At 34.2% G+C, this 12,705-nt stretch overlaps 1 protein-coding gene across 2 annotated transcripts in view; it reads left to right on the top strand.

The window, feature by feature from the left end:
* ibtk (inhibitor of Bruton agammaglobulinemia tyrosine kinase) overlaps positions 1 to 12,705 on the top strand; it is a 60,305-nt gene that overhangs the window by 35,841 nt on the left and 11,759 nt on the right. For both annotated transcript variants that reach the window (XM_056474841.1, XM_056474840.1), the window contains exons 11-22: positions 275 to 425; positions 1,833 to 2,468; positions 4,235 to 4,324; positions 4,407 to 4,489; positions 4,563 to 4,600; positions 6,301 to 6,397; positions 6,484 to 6,585; positions 7,291 to 7,408; positions 9,552 to 9,612; positions 11,214 to 11,338; positions 11,426 to 11,586; positions 12,099 to 12,220. In XM_056474841.1, the coding sequence (XP_056330816.1) occupies positions 275 to 425; positions 1,833 to 2,468; positions 4,235 to 4,324; positions 4,407 to 4,489; positions 4,563 to 4,600; positions 6,301 to 6,397; positions 6,484 to 6,585; positions 7,291 to 7,408; positions 9,552 to 9,612; positions 11,214 to 11,338; positions 11,426 to 11,586; positions 12,099 to 12,220 (1,784 nt within the window). The remainder of the gene's footprint in view (positions 1 to 274; positions 426 to 1,832; positions 2,469 to 4,234; positions 4,325 to 4,406; positions 4,490 to 4,562; positions 4,601 to 6,300; positions 6,398 to 6,483; positions 6,586 to 7,290; positions 7,409 to 9,551; positions 9,613 to 11,213; positions 11,339 to 11,425; positions 11,587 to 12,098; positions 12,221 to 12,705) is intronic.

Raw genomic sequence — 12,705 nt, 5'->3', positions numbered from 1 at the left:
TTAACTGTTTAAATCATCTCATAAACACAAATTTTGTCAATGTTTTGGCCTAAAAATTAACAATTCTGATACTAGCATCTAAAAAAACCTTTATTTTAATTTCATGGGACCTTTAAGTCATAAATCAGCAAAATAAATCGCACAGCAAAATATATTCTGGTGTTTGTTTTAGATATTCTAATGAAACAAGCTTAGCATGTTGTGTCTTTTTAAACACTTTTCTAAATAAGAGGCTGAAATGGAGGACTTATTGCATATCTTTGTTGTGTGTCAGATGGTTTGGAGGTGTCCGGTAACTCTGACGGAGGGAGTGTTTTTGAACGAATCCGCCTGGAGAAGCTTCATTACGTCCATCGAGCCGTCAGCATCATCATGGATTCTAATGGACGCAATTTTGGAGTTTTACAAGCGGATCCCAAGACCAGGTGCAGATCTTGATGACGACTGCGGTCACGCATGTGACTAAACTAGCAGTCATTTGTTTGGATTTTAGCATTTTCGTCCAAATTGTTTATCATACTAAGTTAAACATTGAATTTTTTGAATGACTATGTACGACATGAGCTCAAAAAAAGAGGAATTCACAAGATTTATATTTGTGGATGACATAAACAGCAACAGGTGTTATTTTTACCAACCTCTAAAATACAACTGAAAATACTGTTTTAGTATCAACTGAAATATAAATGTGCCTGAATATTTTTTGTTATTTTAGCTTATTGGTTTATTAGCCATTTAAAAAAAAAAATCTCTGCCTAAATTTAATGAATAAATAAATTAATAAATAATGAATAAATTAATGAATAAATAGTATAAAAAATATGCCAAAAAAAAGAATATGGAATAATAAAGCTGAGGAATAAACAATATTTTAGTTTATTTAGGAATGGAGATTCACAGACTGACGTTAAACAACCAGAAGTTGATTAAACTATTTATTATTTTTTTGTGTATGGGTATTTTCTGATTGGTTATTTTAATTTTTTTTACAAAGGTATTCATGTCTGACAAATCATTCATGATTATTTTGCTTAATTCAAATAAAAAACAAACATTTTTTTTTTATCTAGAAAATTTGTATTTGTATTTAGATGTAAAATATATGTGTATATGATATAAAATATATATATACACATTTAAATGTCTATGTAACAAAATTATTTTGTGTAGTTCTGTTTCTATAAACAAACATTATTTTGGTTATGATTAATCACAACTAATCATTGCCTAACACAAAAAATATATACAAATAAAATAAAATATAAAAAAATATAAAAATGTAATAAGAGATTAAATAAAATAAAGCTTGAATTAAATAATATATAAATTAATTAAAAAATTATATTAAAATAAAATTAATTAAATTAGATAAAATTCAAAAGGAAAAAAAGCAGTTAGTAATTTTTTAAAATCCATTTTAAGCTCAATATTATTACCCCCCTTCAGTCATATTTGTTATCAATTGTCTACAGAACAAACCACGGTTATATAATAACTTTCCTAATTACCTAACCTGCCTAATTAACCTAGTTAAGCTTTTAAGTGTCACTTTAAGCTGTATAAAAGTGTCTTAAAACATATCTAGTCAAATATTATTTACTGTCATCATGACAAAGATAAAATAAATCAGTTATTAGAAATTATTATGTTTAGAAATGTGTTGATAGAATCTTCATTAAACAGAAATTGGGGAAAACAACATACAGATGGGCAAATAATTAAGGTGGTCTAACAAATCTGACTTCAACTTTATTTGGTATATAAATCTCAATTTTAAAAATCAAATTTTTGTGCTCCAATTGATTCTTAATCTGTTCCTCTCTGTTTTTCAGCCTGTATGAAGTACCCTCGATCTCTGCGTCCTCCTTCTCCCAGCACCTCCAGCGTCTCCTGGCCGAAGCTGATGAGACCGACAACATCCACGACATCACCCTTCAGGCTGGCGATCGCACCTTTCCTGCTCACAAATACATCCTGTCTGTGCGCTCCGACTTCTTCCGGAAGATTCTGTTGCCAGAGGCCGAGAGAGAGGGTGATGGAGAAGTAAGGCGGGGGGAGGACGCGGTGGGCTGCGACCTGCTGGTGCTGGAGAAGATTCCCCCGGAGCTGCTGGAGCAGGCGCTGAACTTCATCTATACTGACTCCTGTGATATGTTGGTGGACGGGGCCTGTCCCATCATGCCTCAGTGCAACCGGAGCTCCAAGCCGGAGCCGGAGGCAGTGCTAGAGCCAGAGTCAGAGCGGCTCATCCACAATCTGCAGGCTCTTGGTCTGGAGAAACGATCCGCTCTGGATGTCTACCGCTCTCTTCCAGTGCAGATGCGAGAGGAAGCAGAAAAACCGAAAACAGCAGGCAAAAACAACAAATCTGGGAAAAAAGTCAAAAATGTTGCTGAAAATGGACAAAACCCTGTGAAGATGCTGCAGGCAGTCGCCAAAAAACTGGGCTTAGGGAGTCTGTCAGCACGGTGAGCGTGTTTTATTGTTTTGTTTTTTAAAAATATTTTTAAATAATTTTATCAGGGTTGTTATATATATTTTAATTGTTTATTTAATAAATTATTTATTTATTGTATTTTTTATTTGTTTATTGCATTTCTTATTTATTGTATTTGTTTAATTTGTTTGATTATATATTAATTATTGCCCAGCACAAAAAAAAAAAATTCAAATATTATAAATAAAAATTAAAACATTTTTTTTAATTAAAATAAAATTTAAATATAATTTGCATTTTAAAATAAAAATTTCATTAGATTAAATAATTTTAGTTAAAATAAATAAAATAAAATAAATTAAATAAACAAATAAAAAATGTAAATAAAATTTAAATGAGATAAAATTTTATTAAATTAGATCAAATTAAATTTAAAAAAATGTAAAATAAATAAAATTTAAATTTTAAATTCAAGGTAAAAAAAAAATACAATTTTAATAATAAAACATATCTACAGGGTGGGCCATTTATATGAATACACCTTAATAAAATGGGAATGGTTGGTAATATACGTCCTGTTTGTGGCAGATTAGTATATGTGAGGGGGCTTGTAAATAACTTATGAAAGAATAAAGTTACGTTTAAAACCAAGTACAGCATTGTTTTTTTTTGTGAAATTCCCAATAAGTTTATTTATCTAATTAAATTTTTATTTTAAATGTAAATTTTTATTTTTATTTTCATTTTTATTTAATATTTTATTTAATTTGTATCTTTTTTTATTTAATTTTTTTAATGTTTATTTTAATATTTTTTTTAGTGCTGGGCAATGATTAATATATATATCAGGGGTGCCCAAACTTTTTTTTTATGAAGGGCCAAAAACCAAACATGATTGAGGCTAGTGGGCTGGAGGTAAATATATTTGTCATGGGTAATTTCCTAATTTATTTAATAATAGTTAATTTTTTTTTTACATTTTATAATGCACTTGTTACAGTAAAAACAAAACAAATAGAATTACACTAGTTTTGCCATGATTTGCTTACTGATGTATTCTGCGTAGTCCTCTGTGTGTGACAGTATTTACATAAAAACAAACAAACAAAAAAAAACAGATTCATTTACAACATTTGATTGAAACTTTTTGTTTCAGCTTGCTTTTTTGTAGCTCAGCAGTAAAACAAACAACAAAGCTTACGTCAAATTAGAATTGATGATCTGTGTTAAAGGCAATCACCCCAACCCTCTTCATCAGATGGGACTGTGGGCCAAATCATAGACTTTGGGCATCTCGGTGTTATATACACATATCTATTAAATCTAAATACACATTTTCTCAAATAAATGCAAGCCTGTGTGAATGTATGTATTCATAATCAATACACACAGTGCACACACTTAAATTTTCAAAGCAAACTTTTATTTTGTACGTGATTGTTTTTGCCCAGCACTAATATTTTTATTAATCTGATTTTTCCTGTAGAGTTATCCCTCATTTTGCGTCTTTTATCTAAACCCGTTCTGCATTTGAACAACTTTTCAATAATGAATTATTATCAGGTTATTAAGACAGGATATGATGTACAGTATTTATGCCATGTTGTCATAACAAAGACATTTTAGACAATGTGCAGTTAAAATAATATAACTGAGCTTATGACACTTAATGACTGTTGTTATAAGCATGCATAATATCTCTCATCAGAACATTTCATCTCATGGCGCTGTCACAATTATGTAAAAGAGGGCTTTATTATTGCCTGTGTTGTAATTGAATGTTTTCTCCATATGTAGGCTGGATGGTGTGAAGTTTGAGAATGGGAAGATCAGTGTGGGCTTACAGAAGAAAAGGGGCAACAAGCCTCGGTTCACCCTGAAGAAGGGGTAGGTGTTTCCTCTCCTCATCTGAGCTCATGTTTCTGTTTCAGTGTGTGTAAATGCTGATGTTTTCATTGTGTGAATTCAGCTCGCATCTCTGCGACGTTTCGCTGCGCTCTGTGGACGGAAAAGAGTTCCCCTGCCACAAGTGTATCCTCTGTGCTCGACTGGGTGAGCTCAAATACTGCATTCAGACTCGGTCATATTTAGTCTTACTATTATTGATATTTAATATTTTCTGCAGAGTATTTCAACAGTATGCTGGGCAGCTCCTGGATGGAGGTATGATGAAACACTAGTAAAAGTGAATGTTTTGTCTTCATTTACTCACCTTTTACTTGCCACAAACCTGTTTGAGTTTCTTTTTTCTGCTCAACCTAAAAGAAGATGTTCTGAAGAAAGCTGGAAATCTATAACCATTGACTACATCTATAGTAGAGGTGTGAACCTACACTAGTCTCACGGTTCGGTTACGATTATCATGCCATAGATTTGGTTCAATTCGATATCTAGGTGCATCACGGTTCATTGACGATGCTTTCCATACATAATTAGATTTTTTTTTCTTCACAACACAAGAATTAAAAAAAAATAAAATCTATAAATATATTAATATTTATATATTATTTGTAATACAATTTTTTCCTTTAATACAAGCAGTAAGATATATGAACTGTTCCTTTAATTTGACCTACTCAAAGAAAGATCAAACACAACTCCAATACATGCACAGAAGACAGCATGAGCATTTCTAGCTAATAAACTAATGTAAATATTATCCCGCTTGCTTTTTGAGGGCTGTCAAACGAGGTCTTATGATTGGTCATTGTCTTCACCCGCTCAACAGAGAGGGCTGCGATTGGCTTTAGAAATGAAAGCGTTATTAAAAACAAAATGGATGTATATGAAGAAATATGGAAGCCGTTTAATTACTACATTGACAACAATAATATTGGTCATTTATAACAAGAGGTCTAACTAAGTATAGGTTTTTTATTTTATTTTTTATGTGTATTTTGTTTTGTTGGATAATGTGACTTATGTTTAAAATACAGCAATGTATACATGGTTTTTGGGTACCTAACAATATTTGTTTTGCAATAACTTTGTCTCTTGTAAGAGAATTCAGTGTAATTCTATAGGGGAGAAGAGAGTGATGTTCTTTGGTTGGGGTGGGAAATAATTGCGAGAAAATGGAATTGTGTTTTTTTTTTTTTTGTTACCTGTCTTGCATAATCAAAAACAATAAATACATTGTTCAAAAAAAAAAAAAGAAATGAAAGCGTTGTTCACCGATGAGTGGCGCGGGAAGAACAGGTTACAGTCCATATGCGCGGTTACAGTCTATATGCGCATAATACGCGGTTATCACAGGTAATCCAGAATAGACACAGTGGAGAAAACTCGCATCTCAGGCACGCTAGTGTCTGGATCCACAAGTATCGCTTTAACAGCCAAGAGAGCATTTCTCAGTAGTAAAATAGCGGCTTGTGTGCTATGCCCCCTTCGTTGTGTATGAAAGACTATCCAGCAAACTCACAAGCAGTTGAACTGTGCATAATTATCTACCTTTTGAGTAGTAGGAGCGTTTTATTTACTCACCCTCGCCTCCTTCGCCATAGTATTCTACTGCGGCGTCGCGAATAGGAGATAAATGACGTCAGTACGTAATAACTGGTTATGATTATTACTGAACCAATGTCGAATTGTCCCTATCTGCATTGCAGTGCACGGAAAAAACAATTAATTTTAACACCCCTAATCTATAGTATTTGTTTTTTTCTGCTATTGATATCAGTGATTACCAGTTTACAACATTCTTCTAAATAGCTTTTGTGTTCAACAGAAAAAAACCTCATAAAGGTTTGGAACCACTTGAGGGAGATTAATTTGAGATACATTTTTTTTCTTGTGGGTGAACTGCACCTCTAAGCAAAGTTCTAAACTGCAAGTGTTTTTTTGCTGTCTTCTGCCCTCTTCAGGCCACCAGCTGCTCTGCGCTCAGTCTGCCCATCAGCTCTGAGGTCCTGCAGGTGATCCTGGAGTACATCTACACCGACGAGTCTCACACCGTCAGAGGTTCACTATACACTCAGGCCTGAATCACATCTGCTGCATCTGTCCGCGCGTGTGTGTGATCCACATCTGTTTCTCTCTTCATACAGATGCTGTGAATATGGAGTTTGTGTGTAATGTGCTGGTGGTGGCCGATCAGCTGCTCATCACAAGGCTGAAGGAGATCTGTGAAGTCGTCATCGCTGAGAAATGTACGTCTACTCCTTGTTATGTATGTTTTAAAATTAATTTGGTTGTATAGTTTCATTTCAGAATGCTAGATATTTGTAATAACATAAAAACAACATTCCAGAAACAAGCAATTTGGCTGTTTGCATCAAACGAAGTGCGACACAACATGACACAAACTTTTAATACCAGCCGTTAATTTAAATAGCAGCCACTGCGCTTCCAACGAAATAGTAAGCGTTATAATCTAATTCATACATATTTAAAAGTACATAGACTACTGAGCGACTGATGTTGGTTTGGTCACCATTCTGATTTTCATTTTAAAACCGTTTGCTAGTTATTTTATTTTCAAGATCTGCTGGAGCATTCAGTATGGCTATAAATGACGTGATGAATGGTATTCAAACTCACATTGGTAGCATTCAACATTGAATAAAGCCCATAATCAGTACCTGAGGGAACCATTGTCATTGTAGTTTATGCTGTTGTTTTGCTGCTACATCACAGAAATGGAAAGTATTTCTAAAATAGACATTTTGTGCAGATGTTAGGACAAAAACCCCTTTAAACATTTCATAACGTGTAATGTCGCATTTATTTAAGAACATTTAAACTGTATTGTTTATTATTGTATTATCTATATTATTTGTACTCTAATATTGCTCTCACATTTTGACACCAATATTAGACAATAGTGTCCTGAGGATATATTGTATTGTGTGCAGTGACGCTGAAGAACGCTGCAGAGCTGCTGGAGTTTTCCACCATCTACAACGCAGAGCAGCTCAAACTGTCCTGTCTGCAGTTCATCGTCCTCAACATGGCGGCGCTCCTGGAATCAAAGTAAGATCAAGACTCTTAAATTTGCTGCATAAACCTTTACAGCTCCCAAAAATGTCCTTGTCATTCACTCACACTCGAGTGGTAGTAAACTTTATTGAATTTCTTTCTCCTGTTGAACACAAAGCAGTATATACTAAGGAATGCTGGAAAAAGCAGCCATTGATTTATAAAGTAGGAACAATAAAATACTATGGAAGTTATTGACTGTTTTTTCCAGCATTCTTCAGTATATCTTCCGTTGTGTTGAACAGAAGAAAAAAATTAGAAAATTATAACAGAATTTACATTTTTGGCTGAACCGGCCCTCAAACCTAATAGCTTGCATGTCCTCAGTTCACTTTAGACCTTATTCAACTGTATTGTGTTTTAACAATGAAGGTAGGATGGTTAAATATTTTGACGAAGCTAGATTTATTATATCAAAGATGCAGTAGATACAACAGAATTGTTACAAAGTATAGTAATTCTGTAATATCTCAGCACTTAATCACTACCTCCAAACCACCAGGGGGCGCAGCGATATTGCACTATACTCCTTACCATTAGATGACGGTAGTGACTCTTGTTCCTTTAAACTCCCCTGTAATCAGCCTAATCACCACCACCTGTTCTTTGCTCTATTGACCTTATTCTTCGATGCGGAAGTGCGCTCGTTTTTGCGATTTGTTTTAGAACTTCCGACTCAGCTGACTATGGGAGAAATGACTAGGAATAATAAACGGCAGAAAATGGTCAAACTACTGGCTCTACACGCAAGTGTTTTCATGACTATACAGACAAAGTAGAATAATATAATAAGAAAATGTCAGTTTGCAACATCAAGCAGCAAACCGAGCTGTTTTTAACGTCTAAAAATGAATGGACGTGATTGAGACCGGAAGTCTCGAGCCAAAAAGATTCCAATGGCTGCCCCCGCTTGTACGTGAAGAATAAGGTGAATATAAGACTGCTTTGTATCCTGTTCTGTGTTCAGTCCTGAACCTTACCTATCAGCTGTCTTGTCCAGTGTCCAGTTAAGTTATTCTCAAGATTTTTTGCTTGCTATGTTCTTATTTGATTGTTCTGAGACCCTTGTGTCTATTTTATTTTGTATGTATTTTGGGAAGCTCGGATTTCCTATTTTTGTTGTACTTTTTCTACCCTGGCTGAAGAGAGATATTGTCTCTCCTTTTTGCCAAATCCTCTTCAGTAAAAGACTGTATTATTTTTGGAATTGATACGTTGTGGACTAACTTTGTTTCTCCTCTGCTCTTGGGCCACCGGTAGCTGACGTGGCTCATGTAGAAAGGAACTACTGCTAACCACACTGTAGACCCGGGTTCGATCCCCACTCAGACCATTACAAATTCAAAATGATGGTTTTGTTTATGATTGGTTTAAAATGTAACTCATTTCTGTGTATTTTCAACATCAGTACTACAGTGTTTGGGATTCTTCAGAAGTCTTTCTAATAAGCTGAATTTGATTATCAAGTATTATTATTATTATTATTATTAATATTATCATCCACTTCATCTATGAAATCTGTTATACTGCCTCATATTTGTGGAAACTATGATGATTTTCTTTTTCAGTGTTCTTTGTAGAATAAAATGTTCAGCAGCTTTTATTTCAAATAGAATTTTTTTTTTTGTTATATTATAAATAACTTTAGTATTAAAGTTTTGTCCTGGTCCAGTATGGAATAAATGGTCACAATTAGGAGTATAAATGTGTGTGTGTGTGGTATGTATGTATGTATGTATATATATGTATATATATATATATATATATATATATATATATATATTATATATATATATATATATATATATATATATATATATATATATATATATATATATATATATATATATATATATATATATATATATATATATATATATATATATATATATACATATATATATGTATATACACACATATACATATATATATGTATATGTGTGTGTGTGTGTGTGTGTGTGTGTGTGTGTGTGTGTGTGTGTGTGTATATATATATATATATATATATATATATATATATATATATATATATATATATATATATATATATTCTGACTTTTGATCAGCTTAATGTATGCTTGCTGAAAAAAATAAATCCAGAAAAAGATCTTTACACTTTTGAATGTCTGTCTGTCAGAGCGCTGGAGATCCTGAGCGATGATGTCCTCGTGGATGTAGCGGCTGCGTACAGGAGAACGGTGAGTTCAAATCCTTACTTTGGGTTAGTTCACTCAAAAATGAAAATCATCCATTGATTTAATCTCCCTCAAGGCATCTTAGCTTTAAGTGAGAGAATTTCGTAAAAACACGTCTGATCCAAGCCCCTTGCTATAATCGGCAGTTTATAGCGATCGTTAATTGGCTCCTGTACTAGAAGGCGGTGCTTCATTTGCCATATTGCACTTTTCCTCATTCAAAAATATACGAGTGACATGTGTTGTGTATTCTGTAGTCTTTATTATTACACATTTAGTTACTAACTCTATCAGCCTAGAAAATAGCAACTTTTCATTTTCGGTTGTTCTTAGTACACGATGTAACTACAGAAGAGTTTTAAATAGGAAAATGATGTTTCTTTTTATTTATTTTTTATTTTTGTAATTTTTTTTTTTTTGAGTGAGTGAGAATGCTAATAGTCTAAATAGATTCAATGGTTTGTGCTAAGCTAAAAGTGTTCCCATCAGGCCCGAGAGATTGTCTGAATGGATTCTAAAATGGTAAAACTTAACTGTTTAACTATTGGGCACTTAAAAAAAAAAAAAAAAAAAAAGTGGAATGTTCCTAAAGGCCAAGGACACACCAAGGCAATCAGTCAGTCATGAGCTTTGTCGGGCCATCAGTAAGCATTGCTCCAGCTAGTGTGTTTAGTGTGTTCCACATGTCGCTTCTAGTTGGGAAAACATTGGTTCGAGTTGGCCCGATTTAGCATCTGGAATCAGCTTCGATTGTTGGCTGAAGAGAGCACTCTGATTGGTTAATCAGCAACCAATCAGAACGTTTCTCAAATATTTGCGAACGATAATCAAACATATTTGCATAAACAAATCCCTCCATGGTGAGGGACAATAACTGTGATAATAGTAGTAATAATTGCTAAAATAGTAATAAACGCTGCTTTGTTTACACTTCTTCCTGTTTCACTTTGTGGAACGAGAGAACAGATACTGCCCCCTGCTGGTGTGAAAATACAGTCAATTATTCACCCAAGGAAGTATTTCCTATAATATTTTTTTTCTTCTGAAGAAGGTCTTATTTGTTTTATTTGGGCTAGAATATTTTTATGAAACCATTTTAAGGTCAATATCATTAGCCCCCTTAAGCAATATTTTTATTCGATTAGTCTACAGAACAAACTGAATTAAGCCTTTAAATGTCGCTTTAAGGTGAATACTAGTTTCTTAAAAATATCTAGTCAAATATTATTTACTGTCATCATGGCAAAGATAGAATAAATCAGTTATTAGAAATGAGTTATTCAAACTATTATGTTTAGAAATGTGTTGAAAAACTTTTTTGAATTGAACAGAAATTGAACAGAAATTAGGTAAATATGTACAGCAGAGGCTAATAATTGAGGAGGGCTAACAATCTTGACTTCAACTGTATATTTTCATGCTCTTGTTTTGGTTGGCTGTGGTCCGTTTGGTGTGTTTAAGAGCATATTTTGCTCCAAACAGGACCAAGCGCAAGCAGACAACACCGTTGCTTTTTGTTGGAGCTATTTGTTTGGCATTGGCTTGGTGTGTCCATGACCTTAAAAGCTCTGTTCAGGAATCCTCACCTCAGTCTACTCTTTCAGATCCCAGCCATGCAGAGACGGCTAATCACGCCGTATGCCGACGCTCCGGATCTCAGCGCCTATGAAGACCAAGAGTGGGACTCCGCTGTGGACTGTAAAAGCACATCTGAAGCCGATCACTCCAGGTGTGAAATCTGCCCTTCCTAAACACTGAAGCATGTTTGTGTAGAGCTGTTCATCTGTATTCAGAGTGTTCACTGTGTTTAATCTAGTGAGAGTCTGCTGAAGAAGGCCAAGATGAGGGCTAAGAAGAAACCGCGGCGCCGCTCCGACAGCTCTGGTGGATACAACCTGTCTGACATCATCCAGAGCTCTCCTAATGATGTCATCCAGAGCCCTCCTAATGATGTCACTCAGAGCCCGCCCACTCCAGGTTAACTCATTAATCCTGCCTTAAAGGGGTAGTTCACCCAGTTTACTCACCCTCAAGCCATTGAAGTTGTAGGTAACTTTTCTTTCAGTAGAACATTAAAGAAGGTTTTTAGCTGAATCTGCAGTTCTTGTTATACAATGATTTGCTTAATTCCCCTAATTTTTCTAATTAACCTAATTAATCTAGTAAAGCCTTTAAATTGCACTTTAAGCTAAATACTAGTATCTTGAAACATAGCAAAGATAAAAGAAATCAATAATTAGAAATTAGTTATTAAAACTATTATGTTTACAAATGTGTTAAATCTTTGCGTTGAACAGATTTGGGGAAAAATATACAGGGGCTCATAATTCTAGGAGGCTAATAAGGACTTTATCTGTATATTAAACAAGTTAATATTTGAGAGTCAATGATCTGCAGTGCACTCAAAGGTCATTTGTACATTACTATTCATTAATGCAGATGCTTTTAGTTTGTATGCTGTATTTTTTACATGATTGTGTTTTGCGCAGGTTTGGGTAATTCAGTGAAGGCCAGCTCGGTAGACTCTCTGCAGGAGCTCATCATGTCTGACTCTGAGGGCAGTTATATGGCTGTGGGGAGTCCTCGAGACCTGCAGTCTCCCGTCTTTCAGGTGATCACAGCACACCTGGGGTCTCATTTATAAAAATGCTTACCTTGCTTCCCACCCATAAAAATACAAGCTATAATATACACTACCTAACAAAAGTCATGTCACCTATCTAGGTTTTATGAACAAATAATAACTCTAGCTTCTAGTTGATCATTTGGTATCAGAAGTGGCTTATATGAAAGGCAAAGGCCTCTAGATTACGCTTATTTTACCAAAATAAAATATGATCATGCCTTGATTTTTAATTATTTCATTAGGACAGTAAAGTCTGACTTTGCTTAGACAAAAGTCTTGTCACTTAACAGAAATAATATCCAGTATAGAATATAAAGTCATGTTGCAGTGGAAAACGAATGAATATTGTGTCTGACTCCCATGAGCTTGGATGACTGCATCCATACATCTCTGCAATGACTCAAATCACTTATTAATAAAGTCATCTGGAATGGCAAAGAAAGCGTTTTTGCAGGACTCCCAGAGTTCAT

Source organism: Danio aesculapii, chromosome 16 (assembly GCF_903798145.1).
Source record: "Danio aesculapii chromosome 16, fDanAes4.1, whole genome shotgun sequence".
NCBI classification, from domain to species: Eukaryota; Metazoa; Chordata; class Actinopteri; order Cypriniformes; family Danionidae; genus Danio; species Danio aesculapii.
Note: the sequence above shows the minus strand (reverse complement) of the source record. Positions and strands in the feature narration are given on the sequence as shown.